This window comes from Chlorocebus sabaeus, chromosome X (assembly GCF_047675955.1).
Source record: "Chlorocebus sabaeus isolate Y175 chromosome X, mChlSab1.0.hap1, whole genome shotgun sequence".
NCBI classification, from domain to species: Eukaryota; Metazoa; Chordata; class Mammalia; order Primates; family Cercopithecidae; genus Chlorocebus; species Chlorocebus sabaeus.
In genome coordinates this window covers 1048107-1075322 of record NC_132933.1, presented here as the reverse complement: position 1 = coordinate 1075322, position 27216 = coordinate 1048107, and the positions used below count along the sequence as shown (strand labels likewise).

At 44.9% G+C, this 27216-nt stretch overlaps 2 protein-coding genes and 2 non-coding genes across 5 annotated transcripts in view; 3 read left to right on the top strand and 1 right to left on the bottom strand.

The window, feature by feature from the left end:
- GAB3 (GRB2 associated binding protein 3) overlaps positions 1–1109 on the bottom strand; it is a 77441-nt gene extending 76332 nt beyond the window's left edge. For both annotated transcript variants that reach the window (XM_007993177.3, XM_007993179.3), the window contains exon 1: positions 960–1109. In XM_007993177.3, the coding sequence (XP_007991368.2) occupies positions 960–1031 (72 nt within the window). In that variant the 5' untranslated portion in view covers positions 1032–1109. The remainder of the gene's footprint in view (positions 1–959) is intronic.
- An 11403-nt stretch (positions 1110–12512) lies between these two features.
- On the top strand, positions 12513–26264 carry DKC1 (dyskerin pseudouridine synthase 1). The gene is made up of 15 exons (XM_007993180.3): positions 12513–12678; positions 14528–14595; positions 15068–15154; positions 15533–15624; positions 15838–16022; positions 16638–16702; positions 16897–17023; positions 17813–17943; positions 18353–18496; positions 20071–20191; positions 22415–22533; positions 23189–23292; positions 23790–23868; positions 24782–24919; positions 25400–26264. The coding sequence occupies exons 1-15, from the start codon at positions 12663–12665 to the stop codon at positions 25466–25468; spliced, it is 1545 nt and encodes a 514-aa protein (XP_007991371.3). The 5' UTR covers positions 12513–12662; the 3' UTR covers positions 25469–26264.
- Positions 18039–18170, top strand: LOC119621008 (small nucleolar RNA SNORA36 family). Its single transcript, XR_005237546.1, has one exon. It is a non-coding gene; the product is annotated as a small nucleolar RNA SNORA36 family (small nucleolar RNA).
- Positions 23590–23718, top strand: LOC119621010 (small nucleolar RNA SNORA56). The gene has a single exon (XR_005237548.1). It is a non-coding gene; the product is annotated as a small nucleolar RNA SNORA56 (small nucleolar RNA).
- Positions 26265–27216: the final 952 nt, after the last annotated feature.

The window sequence follows — 27216 nt, the reverse complement described above, 5'->3', positions numbered from 1 at the left end:
AACCACATTTGGGTGGGCGCAGACATGGGCGAGTTTGTTCCTACCACCGTGCAGTGAAGTTGCAGAGAAATTAGGAATTAAGAACAAGATGATTCCATCCAGCTACTCCCAGCCTAAAAAAAGCAAGAAGCCCTAATATCTATTTATATGCAACTCCCTGGGGACTGAAGTGGTTCTTCCTAATGGCTGAAAAATACTGAGTAGCAATCAGGTCTTTAAGCAGAATGTTTTTAAAACCTTATCGTGAGGACGCTGATGGAGATAACGAACTTTTGAGGTGTCGATAGCACATCTTAAAACAGTAATGGAATATGTTGGAAGATATGCTCTTCCAAGTATTCCTAATTTCATACTAGTAAAAGTCAATTGTCCTGCTGGCACTATAAAAGCGCGGTGTCAGCATTAAGAAGAAGCTGAAACGGGTTACACGATGAGAAACGAGTTACACTGTGTAGGGTTCCAGACAGCAGTGTCCGATGACAGCTACAAGAGCAGCACTCCGCACTCCTTACGGTCCTGGGGGAATGCAGGCAACTCCCCTCCGGCTGTCAGCCTCCCTATCCCGTGCCGCGTCCCCCTCGCAGGGCAATGGGTGTCAGAGCCACCCCCCGCCAAAGAAAGGGGCACGCTTTCGAGATGTCACCCTGGCCGCTCCTGCACGGAGACTGGTGCCTGAGGTTTCAGCCCCAACCCGCCTCCCTCCGCTAGAGTCAGCGGCGGTCTGGAGTCCCTGAGACCCGCGGGCAGGCGCCACCTGGTCTCTGGCCCGCTGCCTAGCACAGCGGCGAAGCTGGCTCGACGTGCGATTTCGCTTTCCGTCCATCGGCCTCGCCCGCAGTCCCGGGCGCTGGGAGCGGCTGCGCCTGGCGCGCCCAGAGCCCCGCGGCTTCCCCGCGGCCGCCCCGCGGGCGGGTGCCCCGGGAAGCGAAGGCCGGGCGGGTGGCGGCGCCCCTACTCACGTAGCGCTGTAGCTTCCTCTCGGGGGGCGACTTAACGAGCCAGCCGGTGCACACTGCGTCGCCCGCACTCATCGTGGCCGCCGCCGCCGCTTCCTCCAGCTGGGCCAGCCGCCCGCTGCAGAAGGAAGTCGAGCCAAGGATGCCGGCGGGGCGGGCCCAGAGCCCGCCCGCCCAGCGCCGCCCCAAGCGGCCGCTGCGACCCCCGCCTCCGGCCGCTGCGGCCCCCGGGGAGGGAACCGACGCCGCCCGCCACCCAAGACGGCGGGAAAAGCAGGCAGCGAAGCCTGGGAAGCCCCTTCGAGCAAGTGCAGCGCCGCCAGCGGCTGTGCCCAGGGGAGCCTATGCAGCAGGGCGCCTGCCACTCTCACCCAGGGTCACGAAAAAGCGCTCGGAAGGAGCCCTGCGACCTAATGGGAGCACAGCCTGGAACCTGTTGCCCTCAGGCCCCATCCCCAATCAGCCACGCCAAACGGGATGGTCCCTGGGCCTCAGGGACCCTGGAGCCGAAACCGACGTACCACCCACAACTGCCATGTGCATAGTTCACGGAGAAACAAAAGCACGACTCCTCTTTGACTTCCCTATTCCACTTAATTGTTTGCAGAGTACTGTGTTTTCTATGTCCCTCCCCCAAACATCGTTGTATTGAGTGATAAGCTTTGCTGGCTAAACGGTCTAAATGTCTTAATGAACCTAAATGACCCAAACTCAAAAGTGCTGTTTGCAGTCTCTTTGACTCTAAGGTTTTAAAAGATGGATCTAAAGTTGATTGTGCCAACTAGTGTGCTGACCACGCTAAATAAAAATAACAATCATGAGCACCTAACACTTGTGACCTTCCTTACTGCCAAGCGAACACCATGCCAGCGATTGTGCTAAAGCACTTTACAGGCGTTATCTCATTGAATCCACACAAACACCCTGTCAAAGGGCTCTTATTATTATCTCAATTTTGCAGATTACTAAAATGAAAAACAGGATGATAGTGTCACTTGTCAAGAGCCACACAACTAGAAAATCATCCATAGGAAGCCAGAGCTGTGCCAAGAGCCCATCCACTTAAGCACCACCCTCTGCTTTTTGTGGGCATCATCTGTGTGACGTTTGCTAGCATCTTCAACAAAATGACCATCCTACCATCCTATCAGGCCAGGTGCTTCAGGGTGATGAGCTAACATGGTAACACTAGTGGAGTCCATCAGCATGCGCACACTGGCTTATAATGATTTTCTTGTGTGAGATAATGTCAGTGTGAATAATGGGTTCAGTAAGTCAATGGGTGGGAGTGCCAGCAGAAATGTGAATTTTTAAAAAGCGAATCCATGTACAAAATTATACCTGTTCAAGTGAGAACAAATTGCTGCCCCTTCCAGATGGCAGTCCAGGTGGCTGGCTGGTCCCTCCAGGGAATGCTATGTTATTAGGGGTTCATTGTTTGTCTCTGCCTGTGGGCAGCTTGAGCACTTAGCAGTGGTTGTGGCCATATCAACTGTTGCCAGTCCCTGAGAGCCCCGCTATGCATTGCTAATTATCTAAGTCTTGCTCACACCTGTGTTTAAAAACAAAATCCCTTAATTATACTTTCCTCATTTCAACCCCTTGAGTCTACCATTTGCTTCCTTTTGAAACCTTGACCAATAGACCTGGTCATGAGGAACTCCCTATGACATTCTAGGTGTGAGTCCAGGGAATGGTGATCATGCAGCAGCAGGGGCCACAGAGATGTGAGCCACCTGCTCAAGCAACTTTCCTGTACCTTCCAGACCTGCTTGAGTCTGGTCTCAAATATTCCACTTCCAATAGAAGACCAAGTAGCACCAAACGTATCAGGGGCAGCCGAAGTTACATGGTTCTTTGGTGCCCCACGGTCAAGCATTCAGACTTTGCCACAGCCCAGGAGCAAGCTGGAAGCTGTTGGTCAAAAGGAAAATACTTCTTTTGTGGTTGAGGGCATGGTTTACTTCAAAACTCTAGGGGTTTGCTCTATGTTTCTCCTATTGGGACTTGCCAGAGGCTTCATGTAGCCTCCCAATGTGTCAAAGGTTCTGTACCTGTTGAATCTACATAGTCATAAGGGTCAAGTGGCCTGGACCTGTCACAGAGCCTTTTTTTGCCCTGGATCTCTCCCTGAAAACATGCAACCCTACAGATTACTTGCTGAGTGCATTGGTGCGGCACAATTAAGTGTAGCATATGTTGCCTACAAAATTCAAACACCCACACCAAATGCTGTGCCTCTTTCTGAGTGGTAGGTGGTATGAGGTACAACAACATGTTGAATACCCAACGTGGTCCAGACCATCTAAAAACTTTGCTGAGGTTCAGGCTCTTGAGTTTTCATGGGGCTTATCACCCGCCCTGTGGTGTACTTGTATCTTAATAAAGCATCTAGAGTATTTGCTACCTCTTGATCATCAGGTCCAGTACATATGTCATCAGTGTAATAAACCAGCACGACATTCACAACAATCAAATTCCATTCAACGTGGATTATGACAGTGAGCCAGAGAATAGATACAGCCCTAAAGTTGTACTTCTGTTCCTGCCAGATGAAAGTAAGCTGCTTCTAGTGTTCTCTGCTGAATGGGAAAAAATAACATTTGGCAGATGGATAGTTGTATCCCAGGTGCCAGGGGCCTGTGTTGATTTGCTGTAGGAAAACAGCATCATCTGGAATAGCAGCTTCAGTTCGAATCACAACCTGATTAATTCTACAATTACCCACTATTAATCTCCAAACTAGCCAGATGGGTTAAATAAAGATGTGATATGAGTAATTATTCCTGTATCTTTTAGGGTACACTGTTCTCCCTGCAGGAGAAATTGAAATTGTTCCTTCATGGAAACCCATCCCAGTTTCTCTGCACTCTAGCCTGGGAAGAGGAGAGAATTTGAATAGCAAGTGATTTTTGGCACCTGAATTCCCTTTGTGGCTTCCCCATTTATTTTTTATTTAAAATAGACTTTGTTTCACAGTTCATTAAACTTCTGTAAATCTTATAACTACAAACTTGTGAAAATAAATGCCCACTATTACAGAAGAGTTTCTATCTCAATTACATCATGATGAGTCAAAGTGGCTATGCATCTAACTTATTCGCTATGAAAAGAAAATTTGAAAAGAAAATTCTGGATCACAGACAGGCATGGGAAACAGTTTCACATGTGTGTGAAAGCCAATAATGAGGGAAAGGACTGCACTTTCCTATATCTCCCACCTCCCACCCACCTCTTGATTTAATAAATCGAAGAAGTATGTGAATTAAAGGCCTGGAGTGCCATGGCACAAGCTCAGATAGGGGAACACTCTTTTGCCTAGATAGGCATCCATAAAGGACTTCTCTAAGAGTTAAAATCATCTAATTTTCATCTGGAATATGAAATTTGACTTTATTATTATCAATGATAGTCTTTCATCATATCCATTATTGTTGTATTTAAAATTGCCCAAAATTGGTCAGGTATGGTGATTCACACCTGTAATCCCAGCCCTGTGGGAGGATGAGGCAGGAGGATCCCTTGAGCTCAGGAGTTTGAGACCAGCCTGAGCAACATAGGAAGACTCCATCGCTAAACAAACAAACAAACAAATAAATAAAAGATTGCACAAAATTGTTGTCATAAGTCCAAATCAAATACTTCTCAATTGATTCCATAAAGCCAGTATTACTCTGATACTTCCAAAACCAGAAAAAGTTAAAGAAAGAAGGCTATATGCCAATATGCCTCATGAATATAGACACAAAAATCCTTAGAAAAATATTAGCAAATAGAATCCACAAATACATAAAAAGAATTATACACCATGCGTCTCAAGATGCAAGGCTTGTTCAATATTTGAAAACCAATTAATGCAATACAGTACATTAACAGACAAAAAAAGAAAAATCACATGATTTATCAGTTGATGCAGAACAAGCATTTGACAGAATTCATGACAAAAACTCTCAGAAAACTCTCAGAAAATGGGGGAATTTCCTCAATTTATTAAAGAACATCTGCAGAAGACCTACAGGTAACATCATACTTACTGGTGAAAACCTGGACAGTTTCCCCCTAAGACTGGGGAACAAGGCAAGGATATCCACTCTCCCCACTTGTATTCAACATAGTACTAGAAGTCCTAGTTCAGTACAATAAGATAATAAAAAGAAACAAATTGCATAAAGATTGGGAAGAAAATGTCTCAATTTGCAGAACATAATTGTCTCCACAGAAAATCTCAAGGAATATGCAAAAACAACTCCCCAAACTAATAAGTGAGTTTTGCAAGGTTGCAGGATAGAAGGTCAACATATAAATCTCTTTATACAATTTCAAGGCTTATTATAAAGCTACAGTAATCAAAACTTTTTGTATTGGTGAAAGGATAGACATATAGATAAATGGTATGGAATAGAGAGCCTGGAGATAGGCTCACATAAATTCGTCCAACTGGTTTTTGACAAAGGTGCAAAAGCCATTCAATGGAGGAAGGATAGTCTTTTCAACAGACTGCAGCAACTGGACGTCCATAGGCCAAAACCAAACAAAATACCTCAACCCAATCCTCACACCTGATACAAAAATGAACTCAAAATGGATCCGAGATTTAAATATAAAATGTAAAACTACAAAACTTTTAGAAGATAAAATAGGAGAAAATCTTTGGGACCTACGACGGTGATGAGTTCTTAGACATGGCACCAAAAATACAATCCATAAAAGAAAAACCTGAGGCCAAGTGCACTGGCTTATGCCTGTAATCCCAGCACTTTGGGAGGCCAAAACAGGAAGATCACTTGAGCCCAACAGTCTGAGACCAGCCTGAGCAACAAAGATAGACAGCGTCTCTACACCAATTTTTTTTTTTTAATTAGCCAGGTGTGGTGGTGCACACCTGTAGTCCCTGCTACTCAGGAGATTGATGCGGGAAGATGGCTTCAGCCCAGGAGATTGAGGCAACAGTGAGTCACAGAGCGAGATCTTGCCTCCCCCCTCAAAAAAAAAAGAAGAGAAAAAAGTGATAAATTCGACTGCATCAAAATTAAAACTTGTGCTCTACAAAATACCTTGTTAAGAAGCATAAAAAGACAGCCAGGCATGGTGGCTCACACCTGTAATCCCAGCACTTTGGGAGACCAAGGCTGGTGAATCACCTGAGGTCAGGAGTTCGAGACCAGCTTGGCCAACATGGTGAAACCTCGTCTCTACTAAAATTACAAAAATTAGTTGGGCGTGGTGGTGGGCCCTTGTAATCCCAGCTACTCGGGAGGCTGAGGCAAGAGAATTACTTGAACCTGGGAGACAGAGGTTGCAGTGAACCCAGATCATGCCACTGCACTCAAGCCTGGGCAACAAAAGCGAAACTCTGTCTCAAGAAAAAAAAAAAAAAAAAAAAAGGTGTAAAAAGACAAGCTACAGACTGGGAGAAAATATTTACAAATCATGTATCTAACAAAGGATTCATATCAAGAATATATAAAGAATTCCCAAAAATAAACAGTAAAAAAAAAAAAAACCCAATTATAAAATAAACAAAAGATATGAAGAGACATTTCACTGAAGAGGATATACAGGTAGCAAATAAGCCCATAGAAAGAGGTTCAGCATCATTAGCTATTAGAGAAGTGCATATTAAAACCACCATTACCTACTCATCTAAATGGAAAAAAATAAAAAAAGTTAGCTGGCCAGGCGCGGTGGCTCATGCCTGTAATCCCAGCACTTTGGGAGGCTGAAGCGGGCAGATCACCTGAGGTCAGGAGTTTGAGACCAACCTGGCCAACATGGTGAAACCTCATCTCTGCTAAAAAAACAAAAATTAGCCAGGCGTGGTGGTGCATGCCTGTAATCCCAGCTACTACGGAGGATGAGGCAGGAGAATTGCTTGAACCTGGGAGGCGGAGGTTGCAGTGAGCCAAGATCGAGTCATTGCACTCCAGCCTGGGTGACAGAGCAAGACTCCGTCTTAAAAAAAAAAAAAAAAAGGTCAGCAAAATCCCCACATTGGGCCAGGCATAGTGGCTCATGTCTGTAATCCTAGCACTTTGGGAGGCCGGGGCAGAAGGACTGCTTGAACCTAGGAGCTCAAGATCAGCCTGGGCAACATAGTGAGACTGCGTGTCTACACAAAACACAAAAATTTGCTGGGCATGATGGTGCACGTCTGTAGCCTCAGCTACTTGGGAGGCTGACAAGGGAGGATGACTTGAGCCCAGGAGGTTGAGGCTGCAGTGAGATGTGATCACACCAATGCACTCCAGCCTGGATGACAGAGTGTGAGACCCTGTCTCAAAAGAAAACAAAACAAAATTCCCACAATGATTTCCTGACCTACAGAATGAGGCCATCCTGGCAGAAAGGCCCAAGTGGAAACCCCTAGAGTTTCCCCTTCTCACAAAGTGTAAATCAAAACAAATAATACCACGTACTTAGGAGCAATTTCAGAAATTAGTTCCCTCACCAAAGACTTGAAAAATGCAGAGAAGAAAATTCCTATTACACCCTCATTTAATTCATCCGTTCGGCCTGCACAGCAGTTGGTTAGGTCTTGGTGAACGTGGCAGTTCTAAACCAGGACTCCAAAATTCTTGACACTCCTCCCATTGAGAGGTGGGGTTAATGTTCCCTCCCCTTGAACCTGAGCAGGCTTGTGGCTGCTTCAACCATAGACTGCAACAAAAATGGCATGATGAGACTTCCAAGGCTAAGTCATAAAAGGTGATGCAGCTTTTTGCCTTTTTCACTCTAATCCTTGCTTTGGAGGTCCTGAGCCACCAAGTACAGACTCCAGCTAGTCTAAGGCTGCCATAAAGAGAGGCTGTGTGTAGTAGGTGCTCCAGTTCCAGAGGAACCCAGCCTTCCAGCCATCCTAGTATAGGCAACAGGCTGAAGAAGCTTCCAGAAGATTATAGCCTCCAGCCATCCTGTCACCCCTATCCATCAAGTCATCTCAGCCAAGACCTCAGACATTACAGAGCAAAGAGAAACTATTCTCACTGTGTCCTGTCTTAATTTCTAACCTGAAGAACCTGTCAGCACAATGAAATGGCTGTTTAATGGCACTAAGTTTGGGGATGGTTTGTTATGCAGCAGTAGAAACCTAAACTGTGGACATTAAACGGCTGTGGATTACTGAAAGCATAATCAGATGGTTATTTCAATTGCTGCTACGGTTCCAGATGTGATCTATTTGCTAAAACAATTCCATACCTCTTCCAACATTCTGTATGCAGCTGTTGATCTGGGCAATGATAAAGTGGCCTGTTGAAGATTCTGCTGTGTTGCTAGCTGGGACACAACACTCTTGTGAGGATCTGGACCATACGCTGAACTAGAAACCATTAAATGGTGCAGTTTTTCTCATGGTCAGAATATAAGAGGTCTGGAAAACAGAGTTGAGGTTGGGAATGGCATATCTCACAGATATGCTGAATAATCTGCCTTCAGAATTTTTGCTTCTCAACCTCATGACTTTGTACCTGGCTGGTTTAGATTCTAGTACCCAAGAAAAACATGCTTCCACTTATGAGAATCACACCACTAACCTGGAAACAGAGCCACTTGGCCACTTCTGGCTCCTCGTGCCATTACCCAATCCTCCCCTCTCCAGCTGACTTCCAGTTACAACTCGTTGGCCAGCACTGTGCCACATGGCCACCCGAACTGCAAGAGAGGCCAGTAAATGATGTGACAAAGGATCTGATTGGCTTAGAGCGACTGTGATACATCCCCCGCTGCTGGGCACAGTGCTGTCCTGGCCAAAACTGGGGATCTTTTATGGAGAAAGAAGAGGAAAGGGATAGCCGTTAGGCAGCCAACTAACAGTGCTTACCACACATGACCTAGTGAAACATTGTAGAAGCAATATAACCCTACAGGACCTGAGGGCAAGAGAGCAGGCTGGGAACTAAAGAGCATCCATGCTGGGCATTGTTAGGGGCTTTTCTTTTAGAGTACAAAAAGATATATAGAGCTATTGTTTTACATTCCTTTCTTTAAATTTGATTTTCTGTTTTTACTTCTGCAAACATCCACTAAAGTCTTATTTAATCGTATAACTTGGTGTGGTGTGGTGCTGTGAAGGTGAGAGATGAGACATAAACGATTTTGAGGCCTACCCTAAATGTTCACTCACCCCACTCTTTAAACCTGTTCTTTATTGAGTCCTACAGTCTATAATACCCTTCCAATAATAACAGTCTGTTTCTTTTACTTCCAAACAAAACATTTCTGGCACAAGATTTGGTACTAGAAGCAAAGTCTTCCATGAATCTTGCAAGCAGACAAATGCAAGAATTTTGTTTTGGTTATCTGGCTAGATGTAGTGAAAACAATGTGGTGAAAAATCATCTGGTATGGGAATCTAGTAGCTTACAGCATTGATTAGCAAAACAGCTCCTTCAATCCCTGCACGTTCTCACCTGAACTCCATCGTCCATTGCAGTTAAAGTTCTGGGATAGGCTTCTTGGTCCAGGCATCACCTCCACATGAACCTCTATTCCAGCATCTATACCAAGAATTCAGCCCGATTTAAAATGATCTCCCTTTTTGGGTCAAGAACCTTCACATATCATTTACATAAATATTACCTATTTCCTGGTACATGTTTGCAAACTTCTACTACTGTTTTCATATGCAAGCTTTGTCCTGCTGCATGACTTAAATTGTTCAGTTGAGGCAATGTAGAGGTTAACTCTAGTCACAGGCCTGGAGACATTGGGGTGGGAGAGTAAGAGGGAAGTGCTTTTGCTTCCCTGCTAATTCCCTCAGGAGAGAGTAAGGGAACCTGCAATCAGATAAACGTGGGGGTTGTTTAACAATGGAGGCTCAGTAAGAGTTGGGGATTCTGGGGACTCCCAATTCTCCAATTTGCTCCCATTTCCAATCCCAGTGTTCTATGCTTTTCTGATCATGGCCCCAACCTTTACTAAGGGAACTGAGAAGGCTGTGAATTCACTGAGTTTTGTAATTTGGAAAGGTGATGGGTCAAAATTTTAAAGTTTGGTTTTTAGTTGTTTTATTCTTGTGCCTGTAAAAGATAAGTACTTCCTTAAGCATTGTTACAGAAATTCCCTGGATTTCTGTCTGTGACCCAAACCAAAAATTCGAGGAATTTGGCTGTCATTTAAATTATCCCAAACAGTCATGAGTGGCCATCCTATCCCACAATTCTTGAAATCTTGTGCAATCATCACCAAAATGTAATTTTAGAACCTTTTTTATCACCTCAAAAGAAACTCTGTGCCCATTAGCAGTCATTCCCCATGTTCCCCTAAATTCCTAGGCCAAGGCTACCACTAATCTGCTTTTTGTCTCTAGATTTGCCTAGTCTGGATATTTCCTATAAATGGAATCATACAAAATGTGGCCTTTGGTGTATGGCTTCTTTCACTAAGCATAATGCTTTCAATGTTGTATCCGTGTTGTAGCATGGATCAGTACTACATCCCTTTTTATGGCTAATAATATTCCATTGTATGAATAGACCACATTTTGTTTATCTATTCATCTGTTCATTTTGGTCGTTTCTACCTTTTGGCTATTGTGAATAGTTCTGCTATGAACATATGTGTAGAACCATCTGTCTAAAAATCCATTTTCAATTCTCTTGGGTCTATACCTAGGAGTAGAATTGGTGAGTCATATGGTAACTCTATGTTTAACCTTTCAAGGAATTACCAGACCATTTTCTAAAGGGGCTGCATCATTGTATTTGAGGATGGAGTACTGCTTCACATGCCCAACTTTATGGTTTGGTCAGACAACACCCAGTTTATCATGGGCAGCTCAGGTCTTAAGACCACGTGTATCACAGTCATTCCGTTTCAGTAAATAATTACAGTAAGCCAGGAGCTTTTCCTCCTGGCAAATTATTATTTTTTGTGTGTGGAGGTTTTAGCTTTAAGTTTATTTCAAATTCCAGAGGGCTGAACTGTGAGTCTCTTACTAAAGCTTGGAAAAGGCTCTGTGTAGCATCCTAATGGTATATGCCATCTCCAGAAAATGGCCCACTGAGTGTCATGCTTCTTATTTAGCAAGCAGAGGGTTCCAAGTAAGGCAACTTGTCTTTCTCTTTGGAGGGACTGTCTCAACATGCCTCAGCCCACTGGATGCCCAGGAAGCTCACTGAGGTGTCACCTCCCTGAATTTTCAAGGGGCTTATCTCTCACCCTGTGGTGAAATATTTGCTACTTCCTAAGCATCAGGTCCGCTCTGCATGATGTCTTGGGGTACAGTGAGATGATCAAATCAGTTTCCAGGGAATCAATTATGATAATGTGCCAGAGGCTTCCTTTGATCTTTCCTTCCATTATCACCCTCAGTCCTTGAGTCAGGAAGCCCCTGTGGGAATTTTTCCAGCTACCAATTTACTGTTTATTACAAGTACGGATTCAAGAACTGGGGAGAGAGCCACAGGGTGGCTAATAGTGAAAGGGACGTGGGCTGACTCCACTTCTGACCATTGGACCACAGTGGCATTCTACTTCCACAGCGATTAACACAGGCTAGTGCAAGCCCCTAGGAAATGGCCATGGGTCCCAGGAGAAGGCAGGAGGCAGGCTTAAAGTACACACTTGTAGCGTTACATATGCCTGGCCTCACCTTTACAGGTTCACCTCACAGGCTCTGGCCTGTGGACTGACTAGATCTGGGAATTAGATGAGGCACTATGATTTTCCATTGTGGTGATTCAAGGCAGGATGCCTTTAGCCAGACCTAGAGTTACCGGGGTTATACAGATCATGATGGCTTACTACAGGACACTGTGATCAACTAGACACCATCAAAGATCCCTGGGGAGAAATCAGTTTGGTTCCAGCTTCCAGCCCTGCTGCCTATCATGATACCCAGGCTCATCCTGTTTCTATGAGATTTAGTGCCAGTGCTTTGTCTCTGCTGTTTGGCGTGAAGCCCGGTCGTGGAGTTCGAATTGAGGTGTGCTGTGAGCATAAACGCACACTCTGGAAAGTCTTCGTGAGGGGACAAAAAAAAAAATGTAAAATATCCTATTCATACTGTTGTGTTTTGCCTATATGTGGAAATGATAATATTTCGGATACGCTGGGTTAAAAAAATTCATTATAAAAATCATTTTCACCTTTTTCTTTTTACTCTTCTTTCATGTTGCTGCTGGAAAATTTAAAAGTCAACATGCAGCACGCACTCTACTCCTATTTGCTCTAGCTGGATGGGAACTGCAAGCAGCAAAGGGCTTTCAACCTCTCCGAGCTTTAACATGTTCACTTATTAATCAGGACTGATCCAACACCAACCTGAAAGGGTCGGTGTGAGAAAGCAAAGAAAGAGGTACTGTTTACGGAGCGTTCAGCCGTGAGCCCAGGCGCAGGCGCGGAGCTAAAACCGGAGGTGAACCAGTTACAGCTGAGGCCACGCCCACAGACTCCAGGCTGCCGGGGCGGGCGGCAGTCGCGCTTCCAGCCTGGGCCAACCGGGCTGGTTGAGGCTCGATGCGCACGCGCGATCGCGCCCTCCGTACTGGCCAAGCCAGCAAATCGCATTGCGCGGACTACCAGCGCGCGCCTCGGATTCCGCCCCCGGGATGGCCCCGCCCCCTCCCGCCCCGCGGCAAGGCACGCACAGGGTGGTGCGCGGGTGGGTGGGTCCTAGCAGCGCGGCCTGACGGGACCGAGGCGGCGGGAGTCTGCGGTCGATCTCTCAGCTGTGGTCGGGGCTGCACGCACGCGGTGCACGGTAACATGGCGGATGCGGAAGGTAAGGGCTGCAGGCGTCCGGGCCGTGCTAACTCCGGGCGACTCGGGGAGCTGGGGGTGGGGGGATGGTATCGGGGCCCGCGCACGCCTCCTTCTGGTTCCCGCCGGCGTGTCGGCCTCTTCTCCGCCCGGCCTTAAGCCGGCCTTGTCGCTCAGTACTGGCTCCATGGCAAGGGCGCGAGAGTGGAAGCCCCTCGTGGTGACTTAGTATGATGGGGCTCGGCTCTCTCACCTCTCTGGGGTCCGGGTCGCCGTCGAAGGACCTCTGCCGTGCTGCCCACCCTGTGGTGGCGGGGGACGTGGCAGTGTCTGTGCTGCTGCCCGCCCGGACGCCGCCGTTACAGCTCCATGGGACTAGTGGGGCAAGGGTAGTGGAAACGGGCCGAGAAGAAAAGGAGCCGAGGGACCTCGGAGCAGGGATAGAGCTCCGAGTTGCAAGAAAGTTCTAGAGGCCACAAGCCCGCGGGGACAGTCGAGTGGTCGCTTGTGGAACTTTCCGGCCCGCTGCGTGAGTGCTTCTGTTGGATATTTAAGCCCTGCCATAGCCACGTGGTGAACCGGAAGGGAAGCCGACACGTGCAGTAGCCTGCAGTCAGTTACCCAGCCATGCGACCCATATATTTGGCCTTACACACTTTGTTTTCTTGCTTACCTACGGATATACGTTCTGAGAAATGGGTCGTTAGGCGATTTCATCATTGTATGAACATCAGAGGACTCTTACACAAACCTTGATGGCATAGGCTACTACACACCTGGGCTGTATATGGTGTAGCGTATGGCTCCTAGGCTACAAACCTGGACAGCATGGTACTGTGCGGAATGCTGTAGGCAGTTGGAACACAGCGTCGAGAGTTTGTGTATTTAAACATGTCTAAGCAGAAAAAGGACAGTGAAAATATAGCACAGGGCCGGTCGCGGTGGCTCAGGCCTGTAATCCCAGCACTTTGGCAAGCCCAGGCGGGCGGATCACCTGAGGTCAGGAGTTCAAGACCAGCCTGGCTAACATGGTGAAACCCCGTCTCTACTAAAAATACAAAAAAATTAGGTGGGCGTGGTGGTACACGCCTGTAATCCCAGCTACTTGGGAGGCTGAGGCAGGAGAATTGCTTAAGAACCGGGAGACCGAGCCTGGGGAAAGAGGGTCCCCCCACTCAAAAAAAAAAAAAAAAAAAAAAATTATATATATATATATATATATATATATAGTACACAAGGTTATAAGTGGTGCACCGGAGGGCACTTACCATGAATAGAGCTTGCTGGGCTGGAAGTTGCCCTGGCTGAGTCGGTGACTGAATGTGAAGGCCTCAGACTGAAGACTACTGAAGACTTTGTAATCTGTATACCTAGGCTACACTAAATTTATAAAAATATATTTTTCTTCAGAATAAATCAACCTTAGCTTACTGTAACTTCATAAACTTTTTACTTCGACTATTGTAATAGTACTTAGCTTAAAACAAACACATTATTCAGCTGTACATAAATATTTTCTCTGTTTATATCCTTATGTTTTCTATTTAAAAATTTTTAAATTTTTTTCTTAAAAAAATTTTTTTTTTGTTAACTAAGGCACAAACACATACAACACACACAGTAGCCTTGACCTACACAGGGTCGGGATCATCAAGACATCACTAGGAGATAGGAATTTTTCAGCTCTGTTATAATCTTATGGGGGCCACCGTCACATACGCAGTCTGTCCTTGCAAAACATTATGTGACATGTGACTGTAATCGTAGACCTAAAATACATTTCCTACCTGACCTAATTTCAGTCTTTATTTTAAACTCTTGTTTCGTTTATTCTTGGGGAAAATTCTCGAATCCTGTGTTTGTTTTTTTAGTAATTATTTTGCCAAAGAAACATAAGAAGAAAAAGGAGCGGAAGTCATTGCCAGAAGAAGATGTAGCTGTGAGTAGTAATGTGTTTGACTTCACTTTGACTAAAAAGGTTTACTTAAATAACAAACTAAAGAAAGAGGTGTTTTTAAAGGTTTCCAAGGAATGGGCCAGCATTGGTGGTCATTGTGTAGATTTGAAAAAGCATTGAAATGAGAGCCCCAGACAGTCCAAGTGTCCTTCAGGCATAGCTAACTAAGTGGTGCTGGCCTTAACCAACTGCTCTCTCTGAATTTCTCTTCTTTATGCCACCCACAGACCCACCATCCCCCTTTCTCTTTAAATGTTTGGACCTATCTTAGTGGCATTTCACTTCCCCTCTGTACTCCTGGTTCATTTCTTCTCTCTCTCTCCCTTGGAGGTCCCAGTGAAAATGCATAGGAAGCCTTATTTTCTATTTAAAAGGCATACATTTCCATGGCAGTAATGGAATTGTTCAAAATCGGGTGGGAAGTTTAATAGGTTATATTTCTGTCCTGTTGAAGGAAATACAACACGCTGAAGAATTTCTTATCAAACCCGAATCCAAAGTTGCTAAGTTGGACACGTCTCAGTGGCCCCTTCTGCTAAAGGTATGTGGTTAAAATCGTGCATCAGGTGAATGCCTGCTTTTATGGTATTTCCAAGTGTTAAGCAATTGATTGAGAATGCTTACTGCTGGCATCCTTGACTTTAGGAAATGCCCACTGATACAGTTTAAAGCAGGATTCCTTAAGGTATCTGAAATGAAGAACCAAGTTTTTAAAAAAATTTGCAGTGCACTTGACACTGTTGTAGAATAAATGTCCCCACAATGTTAAATTGCTAAGTTTGTAAACAGTTCTCAGTTTTTGTACTTAGTCCATCCTGCAGACCTATGCCAGTTTGTGGGCCACATAGTGGTACTGACTCTTTTTTTACATGTGCTCACGACATGGTATTTTGTTTTATGTTGTGTCGTTGCTTTGTAGAATTTTGATAAGCTGAATGTAAGGACAACACACTATACACCTCTTGCATGTGGTTCAAATCCTCTGAAGAGAGAGATTGGGGACTATATCAGGTAAGTGTTGGGAGGAGGCACTGTGCAAACTTACTTTCTTTTGAAAATGCTTTCACACCAGCTATTCAAGAAGGCAGTGACATGCCAGAATAGCTTTGTCTTGAATATATAACCTGTACCCACAGTGAATTCTTTTTCTTTTAACTCTAGATCTGTTGTTTCATTGGCACACAGGAGTGGGTTATACATTAATTTTTTTTTTTTTCATTCTAGGACAGGTTTCATTAATCTTGACAAGCCCTCTAACCCCTCTTCCCATGAGGTGGTAGCCTGGATTCGACGGATACTTAGGGTGGAGAAGACAGGGCACAGTGGTACTCTGGATCCCAAGGTGACTGGTTGTTTAATCGTGTGTATAGAACGAGCCACTCGCTTGGTGAAGTCACAACAGAGTGCAGGTATTTGGGAGAGGGAGGGAAGGACTGGCTAGAGTGGAAAGCTTTCTGTATTTCCCTTCTATGTTTTGTCTGCTGGAAACTATTTCTTCGTTAGGGGAAAAAAAATCCTAAAGCAGAGATACTGTTTTGGTTTCTGTGTACCTTCTGTCCCCTGCCAGATCTTGGTGGTCCACCCTTTTTGGAATTCCACATACTAAGCATGTATTCATCAAGCTGACAGGATCCATTTGTAGCCTGGAGGCAGAACTCTGTCCAGGTTCAGCTCTCAGCTTGTCACTCTAGGCTTCTCACTCTGTGCCACTGCTTCTGCCTAAAGTATCCTTCCTTCATTTTTATCTGAGAAAAGCCTGCTTATCTTGCAAGGCTTTTTCCAGGCAGGTTCTACACTGGGTACTCCCAACTGTCCCTGTCAGTACATTGAATTCCCAGTGAGAGAGTATCTTCATTCTTTCCTACATCATCACCATGAAATCTGTCTTCTTGCAGATTTTATAGAAACACAAGGTCAAACTGCCTGCTTTTCCTGTTGTGCAAAATGGGAGTGACTGAGCATATAAGAAATATGAAAAACAGAAAACTCAGTGGCCAAACCTGACTACTCTTGTCATTTTTCAGGCAAAGAGTATGTGGGGATTGTCCGGCTGCACAATGCTATTGAAGGGGGGACCCAGCTTTCTAGGGTAAGTCTGCAATTGTAGGGAGGACACCCTTTGTTGATTTGGATCTCTGAGCCCCTAAACATCTGGAGATGGGTTAGCTGTCCTGGCTGACTCCTTTTGTGCCGTTTCAGTCAGCTGCCACAGCCAGCCTGGACCAGTGACTGCACATTTACATTCTGATGAGGGTGTTTGGTTTGCTTTGTGTTTGTTCTTAGGCCCTAGAAACTCTGACAGGTGCCCTATTCCAGCGACCCCCACTTATTGCTGCAGTAAAGAGGCAGCTCCGAGTGAGGACCATCTACGAGAGCAAAATGATTGAATACGATCCTGAAAGAAGATTAGGTGGGTCATTAGGTCTGTGAGTGGGTATGAACACATTCTTCAGGATTCTGTTCTCTTGTTAAAAGTAGATGCCCTTGAAGTTGAAGACTTTCTGAAACCTGCCCTACAGCTGGGATATTGTCTGTGGGCAATAGTTTTTATTATCTTTTGTTAAAAAGTGAACAGTGCCTAGTAAAGTGAGATGGCTTTTGCACTTTTTATGATGACTGCTTCTGCTGGAATTGAAATATTTTCATTCTGCATTACAGTTCGGTGCTTTGTTCAAAGATGTTTTCACCAAAGTATGTTTTGCATGTGTTTTTTACTTGTTGCAATTTTGACTGCTTAGAAGTTTCTGTTGTACAAAACATCATTTAAAAGGTTTTTCTGTTGAATCCAGAGTATTCTCCAGATTGAAGCCTATGTGTAAAATGCTACCAAATGGCAAAAAGCAACAATAAACAGTTGGATTTTACTTTTCTTTTAAACATAGCAATACTTAGCAGGGCTGGTCAGATTAAGTTGTCAGAAGTAAATTTAAGACAATGCCTATTTTCCGCCCATCCATGAAACATACCATGCTGAATATACCTGCAACTAAGTGTTAAAAATTCTGTTAATATCAGAATTACAGATCTTTAAATACAGCAAATGCTTATATTTTAAGAAGTGGTTGCCCTTGGCATATTGTGTTAGTCATGCCCTCTGTCTGTCACCTCTAGTCTTGATGGCTCAGATGAAGGATAACCATTTCTCAACCAGTGATGTATTTATAGTAGGTGCTGATTTTCTTTTGTGTGTATATCTTAGGAATCTTTTGGGTGAGTTGTGAGGCCGGCACCTACATTCGGACATTATGTGTGCACCTTGGTTTGTTATTGGGAGTTGGTGGTCAGATGCAGGAGCTTCGGAGGGTTCGTTCTGGAGTCATGAGTGAAAAGGTATGTGTTACGGGGCTAGAAGTTTTAGAGCTTGTTCTTAACATCTGCCAGCCTTTGGTGGCACTCCACTTGCTTCATGTTGTGGGAAAGGCGCTTTCCAAAGTGTTGAGTTCAGTCCAGGGCAGCTTCCCTGTTCTGTTAATTAAACTTTGGGACATTAAAATGGACTAAGGGAGATGATTGGGTAGGAAGTATTATTCTATTCATTTGCCTCCCAGCCTACAAAAATGCCTGCTTGGGATCTAATACTTCAGTGGTTAAAGATGCCTGGAAGAGCCAGGACTGAAGAGGCTGAAGACATAATGAGCTCGGACTAGTAGACAAGTTACATTCAGTTTTAGGAAGTTTGGGATCTGATGGGCCGAGATGCAAATAAACTGAATTATTTTCATACATGGCTGCTTTTCAGGACCACATGGTGACAATGCACGATGTGCTTGATGCTCAGTGGCTATATGATAACCACAAGGATGAGAGTTACCTGCGGCGAGTTGTTTACCCTTTGGAAAAGTTGTTGACATCTCATAAACGGCTGGTTATGAAAGACAGTGCAGTAAGTTCCGGGTTAGGAGTTTATATTTGGACAGAATATACTCCAAAGATGAGGCTTGCTCTTTTTATTGTTTTCCTTGGGTTTTATTTGTTTATTTTTTCAAGTCCAAACCAAGTATACTAATTTAAAGTAAAAGTTTAATGGTAGAAATACTTTAAAAATAAGGCACATTAGGCCGGGCACAGTGGCTGATGCCTGTAATCCCAGCACTTTGGCAGGCTAAGGCAAGAGGATCACTTGAGCCCAGGAAGGAGTTTGAGACCAGCCTGAGCAACATAGTAAGACCCTGTCGTCACAAAAATAAAAAATAGCCAGGTGTAGTGGCACATGTCTATATTCCCATCTACTTGGGAGGCTGAAGTGGGAGAATCGCTTGAGTCCAGGAGATCAAGGCTGTGAGCTGTGTTTTTATGATGATCAGAGAGTTGGCCTTTTATAAATTAAAGCATACTCTCTTTTCTCTAACTTGAGGGATAAAAATTTCTGGATATTTAAAATGTTTGTAGCTGGTAATTATTTATATTCAAATCTTGTACAGATGTTTGCATATTTTGTATGTGTATAGGCTGCAATAAATATTGAAAGATGGCACCATAATAGTTGAAAAAACTCAGTCACAAAACAGTGGACAACATAAATGTGATATCCTCTCCTTATCAAACCATTGGCTTCTGGGTGAATGTAAAGGGAGGGTCAAATGTGATCAGCAAAAGAGATCTAGGTGAGTGGAGATGGCATGAGGCAGATGGGTGCCTTGGGCACCATTGAACTTCTGGAGAGGAAGCCTTAAGTTGTACCTACTGATCTATAAATTCTGCACCAAGACTTTTGTGTGATTGGTTCAACAGGCCTCAGTAATCTTGTTTTCAAGTTCTTTAGGAGCCTGTTATTGCCTGGATCTCTAGTAAATCTTTTCTTTCTCCTGATAAGGAGGAGAGAGGAGCAATTAAGGAATGCCAAGGCTATTTTTATGTTTAAAATGAAAATACCGACCAGGTGCAGTGACTCACACTTGTAATCCCAGCACTTTGGGAGGCCAGGCCAGGCAAATTGCTTGAGCTCAGGAGTTTGAGACCAGCCTGGGCAATATGGTGAAACCCTGTCCCTATTAAAAATACAAAAATTAGCTGGGCGTGGTGGCGCATGCCTGTAATCCCAGCTACTTGGGAGGCTGAGGCACGAGAATCACTTGAACTCCGTAGGTGGAGGTTGCAGTGAGCTGAGAACGTGCCACTGCACTCCACCACCCTGGACGACAGAGGGAGGTTCTGCCGGAAAACAAAAAATAAAAAAATAAAATGAAAATACCTGTGAGTCTCTAGAACCTGAAAATCTGAAAGTCTTCTTTACGACTTTTAAGTCGTGTGTGTAAAGTGCAGAGAGTGGTGCCTAGCACAGTGAGGTGGCTGTTGCTCTTCTGAGTCCCTTCATGCCCCTTGCAGCTAGTGGGCTATCAGTGCCATCCCCATTTCATGGTGTCAGACCCCACCCCCTTGTTGTCTTCCTTTACTCAGGTGTGGGAGTGGGGTGGAAGGCAGCAGCTGGGCCCCTCACACATGGTGCCATCTCTGCAGGTAAATGCTATCTGCTATGGGGCCAAGATCATGCTTCCAGGTGTTCTTCGATATGAGGATGGCATTGAGGTCAATCAGGAGATTGTGGTTATCACCACCAAAGGAGAAGCAATCTGCATGGGTAAGAGGGGATGTTTATTTTTTAAATTGTAAATGTTTGTGGTTACATAGTAGGTGTATATATTTATGGGGTTCATGAGATGTTTTGACACAGGCATGCAATACATAATAATCACATCATGGAGAATGGGGTGTCCATCTTAAGCATTTCTCCTTTGTGTTACTAACAATCCTATTTTACTGTTAGTTATTTATCTATCACCTTAGTTATTTTAAAATATACACTTAAGCTATTGATTATAGTCACCCTGTGACTATAATCTATCAAATAGTAGGCTATCAAATAGTAGGTCTTACTCGTCTTGTTCATTCATTTGATTTTTTTGTTTTTGTTGTTGGTGTTTTGTTTTTGTTTTTGTTTTTTAAGAAGACAAGAGTCTTGCCCTTTCGCCCAGGCTGGAGTGCAGTGACGTGACTTTGGCTCGCTGCAACCTCTGCTTCCCAGGTTCAAACAATTCTCGTGACTCAGCCTTCCGAGTAGCTAGGATTACAGGTGCACACCATGACACTTGGCTAATTTTTTGTATTTTTAGTAGAAATGGGGTTTTGCCATGTTGGTCAGGCTGGTCTTGAACTCCTGACCTCAGGTGATCTGCCTTTATTTTTTTTTTGTACCCATTAACCATCCCTACCTCCCTGCCAGCCTCCAACTACCCTCCCAGTCTCTGGTAACCATGAGTTCAATTGTTTCGATTCTTAGCTCCCACAAATAAGTGAGAACACGCAATGTTTGTCTTTCTATGCCTGACTGATTACACTTAACATGGTCTTCAGTTCCACCCATGTTGTTGGAAATGACAGGATCTCTTTTTTTTTTTTAAGGCTGAATAGTATTCCATCGTGTATATGTACCACATTTTCTTTATCTATTTATCTGTTGATGGGCACCTTGGTTGCTTCCAAATCTTGGCTATTGTGATAACACTAGTTTCCTTTATTTGATAACACTAATTTCCTTTATTTGGGGTATATACCCAGCAGTGGGATTGCTGGATCCTATGGTAGCTCAGTTTAGTTTTTCGAGGAACCTCCTAACTGTTCTCCATAGTGGTTGTATTAATTTACCTTCCCACCAACAATGTACAAAGGTTCCCTTTTCTCCACATCCTTTCCAGCATTTGTCATTGTCTGTCTTTTGGATATAAACCATTTTAACTGGAGTGAAATGATATTTCATTGTAGTTTTGATTTGCATTTCTCTGGTGATCAGCGTTGAGCACCTTTTCATATGCTTGTTTGCCATTTATTTATCTTCTTTTGAGAAGTGTCTATTCAAATATTTTGCCTGTTTTTTGATTGGATTATTAGATTTTTTACCTATAGCGCTGAGTTCGTTATATATTCTGGTTATAAATCCCTTGTCAGATGGGTAGTTTGCGGATATTTTGTCCCGTTCTTATGCATATGGATATCTAGTTTTCCCAGCACCATTTATTGAAGAGACTGGTTTTTACCCAGTGTATGTTCTTGGTACCTTTGTCAAAAATGAGTTCAATGTGGCTGTGTGAATTTGTTTCTGGGTTCCCTATTCTGTTCCATTGGTTTATGTGCCTGTTTTTATGCCAGTACCATACTATTGTGGTTACTGTAGCTCTATAGTATAATGTGAAGTGAGGTAATGTGATTCCTCTAGGTTTGTTCTTTTTGCTTAGGATCGCTTTGGCTAGTTTGAGTCTTTTGTGGTTCCATGTAAAGTACCAGTGTTTTTTAACTCGTGAAAGCTTAGCTACTGTTGGATTGTCTCTTAAGACTTTAAATGCTCTGCACCCTCTTAGCGAATGAACCTTAGAGCTATTCATTTAATGGGTCCAATTTGTACCAGAAGTAAGCATGTCATCAGGATTCCTTAGCTCTGTGAGCAGGCAGGCCAGCCATGGCCTATGGACAGCAGCAAAAAAGGAATCCTTAAAACTTCAAAGGTTCTGTGGCCGCAAAGGGAGTGTGCATGCCATTCCTATAGATGTCTTGAGCTGCAAGCCTGTTATGTGTATCGTTAGGTGCTTTGGTTAGGTGTTTTTTAACTTGAGAAGTTTAACATCATTTCAGAAGCCTCCTTCTCATAATGGGGGATTTCTTCCATATGCATATCCTGAGCAAAGGAAACCCCAATTAAAGTAGTAGAGCTCAGAGTTTTAAAAGTGGCATACAACAGTAGAGTTGGGGCTCATCAATTATCAATTCTTTCCCCCTTCAAATAATTCTTTTCTTTATTCAATGCCTGTAGCTATTGCGTTAATGACCACAGCGGTCATCTCTACCTGCGATCATGGTATAGTAGCAAAGATCAAGAGAGTGATCATGGAGAGAGACACTTACCCTCGGAAGTGGGGTTTAGGTCCAAAGGTAAGTGGTACTGGGTTGCGTGCTCTGCCAGTTCTTTTGTTTGGCATTGTTGAATACTTGGGCAGCTATTGGTGTATTTCACCACCACAGCCTTGTATTGTGCTGGGCTCTGGATTGTCGATGAGTGGAAACAGGCCCTGCCTTGGGCCTTAGAGATTTCAGTCTAATGAGGGGAAACAGTTGGGCATTACTTACGTAATTCCACAGTGGAATGGCAAATTTCATTCATGTTAGTGGCTACCAAGAAGTGCAGAGGTGGCTGTCACCTGGAGTGTCCACAGTGCTCAAGGAGTCTGGGCAAGAGATCATCTGTTAAGCCACACCACTGTAAAGAGTGGATTAGGTGTTGATGAAGTGAAGAGGGGAGGGGAGAGTTCAGGGCAGTGGGAGGGAGCAAACAGCATGTGCAAAGGCAAAAAAGTAGAGTGGCTGTGGTGGGGACATATGTCTGCAGAGGCTCTCACTAATAAGCTTTGTGACCTTCAACAAGTCCTGTGTGTGTTGGAGTTAGTGGACGAATTCTGAATGCTCTGGAGAGGAGTTTGAGGCCCTGCTGAGAATACACCAGGGAGGAACCTTGTTCTATTCTTTGCAGTCACCATGCCCGCTTCCGCATTGACACCATTCTAATGTTGACACCTTGATGTTCCACCAGGCAAGTCAGAAGAAGCTGATGATCAAGCAGGGCCTTCTGGACAAGTACGGGAAGCCCACAGAGAGCACGCCTGCCACCTGGAAGCAGGAGTATGTTGACTACAGGTGAGGGCAGGATGTTTCAGAGCCAGGCGGGTAGAGACAGCACACACATGCTGCCTTGATGCAGGAGTACGTCAACAACAGGTGAGGATGGGAGGGTAGAGAGTGCCCACTTGCCATTTGGATGCAGGAGTACATAGACGACAGGTGAGGGACAGGTGAGCACGGAGGTTGTAGAGCCCAGGGGAGGGGGAGTCACTTGGTCTGGGGCAAACTTGCTAAATGCAGGACCACAGGAACCAGCTCTTTGGCTCCCATGAAGTCTTGGCTGCCCAGGCCAGTTAGGGGTGTGGGCCTGCACGGCAGACAGTTATCCCTTTCTAGTCTGGCTCGTGGGACTCTAGAGGGAGTCAGTCTGCAGCAGTGAGTGGTGAGTTCTTCTGTCCAGCGTCAGTATTTTGATGGTGGTTTTAGACTTGCCAGATAACACTACATGACATCAGTACTGCCCTGGAAAGCCATTCAGTGCATTTGACCTATTGCTACCTCTTCTCTTTCAGTGAGACTGCCAAAAAAGAGGTGGTTGCTGAAGTGGTAAAAGCCCCGCAGGTAGTTGCCGAAGCAGCAAAAACTGCGAAGGTGAGTGGCATGCTGTAATCAGTTTGGAATGTGCTTAGGGAGAGAATCCTAAGAGGCACTGGCATTCCTCTTACTTTGTGACTGTCTGCAGTCTAGCCATATACCCTGGCGTCAGAGGTGCAGTGCATACACAGGTAATGCTGCCTTATACCCTGGGGTGCTTGTTTGGGCTCTGCAGGCTCCTCTGATTTGTATTCCCTGTCGTATCTGCTGGGAGGAGGAATGTGGGCTCAGGAATCAGATCGGCCTCGACTCCTACCTCAGCTATGGCAGCAACACAGGGATAGAATGGGTGCTGGTGTGTGTGTCATTCTGGCCCCCGCCCTGGGTCAAATGGTAGGACACATGTGTTGAAATCAGAGGCCATGGCTGTTGGACACTCGAGGCCATACAAAATTCAGCAGAGAACAGAATTGCATTTTAACTCGGCACCACCTGGTGTTGAAAGAGTCAGTCAAGCATGGGGTGGCAAGTCCACTCCATGTTGCTGCTGGCATTGGCGCACAGAATGACAGGTCTGTACTCAGACACGGGGGGCGGTACTGAGTATCCTGCACAACGCTGTGTGGGAGGAGCTTCTGACTTGTCAGATGTGAATTCCTGCTTTGCCTGCTTTCTGTGAGAGGTCCTTGCAGTCGTGAAAGAAACAGCTTCTCTGGGCCTTTCCATCCCCAAGCCCCGTGCTGCTGCTGTGCTGCTCCTCTCTGCCTGCCTCAAGGCTTCTTGGATTTGGGGGATGAGACTGTCTTCAAATCCTCAGTAAACTAAAGCCCTGTCCGGGTTTGTAGTCACAAAACATCCTGTTGGATTCAGTTGGGATCTTTCTCGGTGCCTCACTACCTTGTGACTCACTGAACCTTTCTTGTCCATTATTGCCCAATATCTAACACTTAACCAATTGCTTTCATCTCAGCGGAAGCGAGAGAGTGAGAGTGAAAGTGACGAGACCCCTCCAGCAGCTCCTCAGTTGATCAAGAAGGAAAAGAAGAAGAGTAAGAAGGACAAGAAGGCCAAAGCTGGTCTGGAGAGTGGGGCCGAGCCTGGAGATGGGGTGTGTGGAGATATGTTCAGGTTCCTTGGGCTGGCTTAGTCCCTCCATGGGGAAAGAATTACCCAGGTGGTACCAGCTTTGTTATTCTTCTTGGAGGAGCTGTGGCCTGGGGGTGGCATGCGACTGAGTGCCTTTAGTGCTTCCCCATGTTCCTGAACTGCTTTTGCCCTCCCTGTGGAATGGACAGATAGAGGTACTCGGCATCTACCACTTATACTTACAGCTCTATTGATGGTGGGTGGAGAGGATGTGTAGGATGGTGATCTGAATGTTTCTACTTCCAAAAGTAGACCACGAGGGTGTCACTGAAAGGTTCGCAGAACTTTGTGTCACATGTAGTATTTAACCCAAAATATCCTTACAGGTCCTGAAAAAAGGCTTGCTTGACTGTGGACCTTTACCAGATTTCCTTCTGGGAGTGTGATAGCTTTGTTAGTGGATCCCACGGTATCTATAAGCTTTCATTCTCTTTCTTTCTAGGACAGTGATACCACCAAGAAGAAGAAGAAGAAGAAGAAAGCAAAAGAGGTAGAATTGGTTTCTGAGTAGTGAAGGCCACTTGAAGCATTGTGTCCAGCTGGAGGAGAAACTAAAGCCTTATTGAGAAAACATGTTATAGATCCTTTTGTTGCTGAGAGAGTGGAACATAGGTCCTAGACAGGGTGAAGAGTTCCGGCACATTTTAGCTGCTACTTTGAGACCTCGGTGATGTTACCTGGTGTGGTCATCCCATCTTGTCCTGTTTTAAGGATATGGGTGATGAAAGAGGCAGAGTTTATCCCAATGACTTCTCGGTTTGAGCTGGGAAGCCTCACCTTCAGACCCAGTAACTGTCCGCAGCTGTCTGCTAGTGGTTGTCTTAACATCATAGTCCTAGTTTGCATTTTTTTATCCCCTCTGTTTATAAGGTTTGTAAAACAAAACAAAAAACTAAGTCTGCTCAGTGAAATGGTGTAGAACCGTAAATAAGTGATAGAAGAGTGTCACTGAATTTTGTCTCTGAATTCAGTATAACTGAGTTTTGTCCATGCTGGTGTCTGATGGGCCTGGTAGTTTTCCATCTTGTTCTGGCCTAGAGGTCAGTCCTTTGCACTTCCTCAAAGCTTCTGTACAGTGTTCACCTAAATCCATCTGACTACTTGTTCCTGTGCCGTCTTGTTTTAGGCCTCGTTTACTTTTAAAGAATGAAATTGTTCATTGCTGGGAGAAGAATGTTGTAATTTTTACTTATTAAAGTCAATTTGTTAAGTTTTTTATGTATTCCTGTTGGGTTTTCTTGTTGGTGATCTCATGCTAGCAGAGCAAAAATTGTAAAATATTTTGATTAAAAATCTAGGGACCTTTATGTCCTATTTGAAGTGTGATGCTTTTATGTTTTCTGGTTTTTACATTTTCGTTCTGTATGTTACACAGTTCCCCTTGGGCCCTGTCATCTGATGTGAGTACTCAGAGGCAGTGATTACCACAAAACCAGTGATCTGTAGAAGAACAGAGGAGAGGGTTGATGTATTTATACATAGTGGGCCTGGCAGGAGGGAGGCAGGGTAAGTCGGGAGAAGGAAGCTGAAAGTTAGGGACATTCAGGAATCTGAAGGCCTTGGTGACAGATTAGTGGAAGAAAGGTCTAGGGTTGCTTCCAGTTTGGTATTAAGAACCAAGAAAGAGGCTGGGTGTGGTGACTTACACCTGTAATCCCATCAACTTTGGGAGGCTGAGGTGGGCAGATCACCTGAGGTCAGGAGTTTGAGACCAGCCTGGCTAACATGGCAAAACCCATCTCTACTAAAAATACAAAAATTAGCCAGGTGTGGTGGTGTGCACCTGTAATCCCAGCTACTTGGGAGGCTGAGGCAGGAGAGTCCCTTGAACCTGGGAGGTGGAGGTTGCAGTGAGCCGAGATCCTGTCACTGTACTCCAGCCTGGGCAAAGCAGTGAGACTGTCTCAAAAAAAAAAAAAAGTGTCGCTTCCTGGGGGAGTCCTTGGATGCAGTGAGGAGAGGCCCTGAGCTGTAGCCACATTATGAGCCAGGCGTGCAGAGTGGACCCCAGCCCTGGCTCAGCGACCAACCTCCACTGTACCACGGGACCCCAGGCTAGGATTTTCTCTAAATATGTGCCCACAATGGGCTTTCCTCCAGATACGACAACCTTGGGGTGTTTTTCTACATGGGCACTAGCCAGTAGAGACCTGCAGTGGGGGCACAGAGAATGGGGATTCTTCCAGGGCACTGGTGTTTATCATCTGCATCCCATCTGAACACAAGAGAGGCATCTTGTGTTAATGCCGTTGTCCAGGA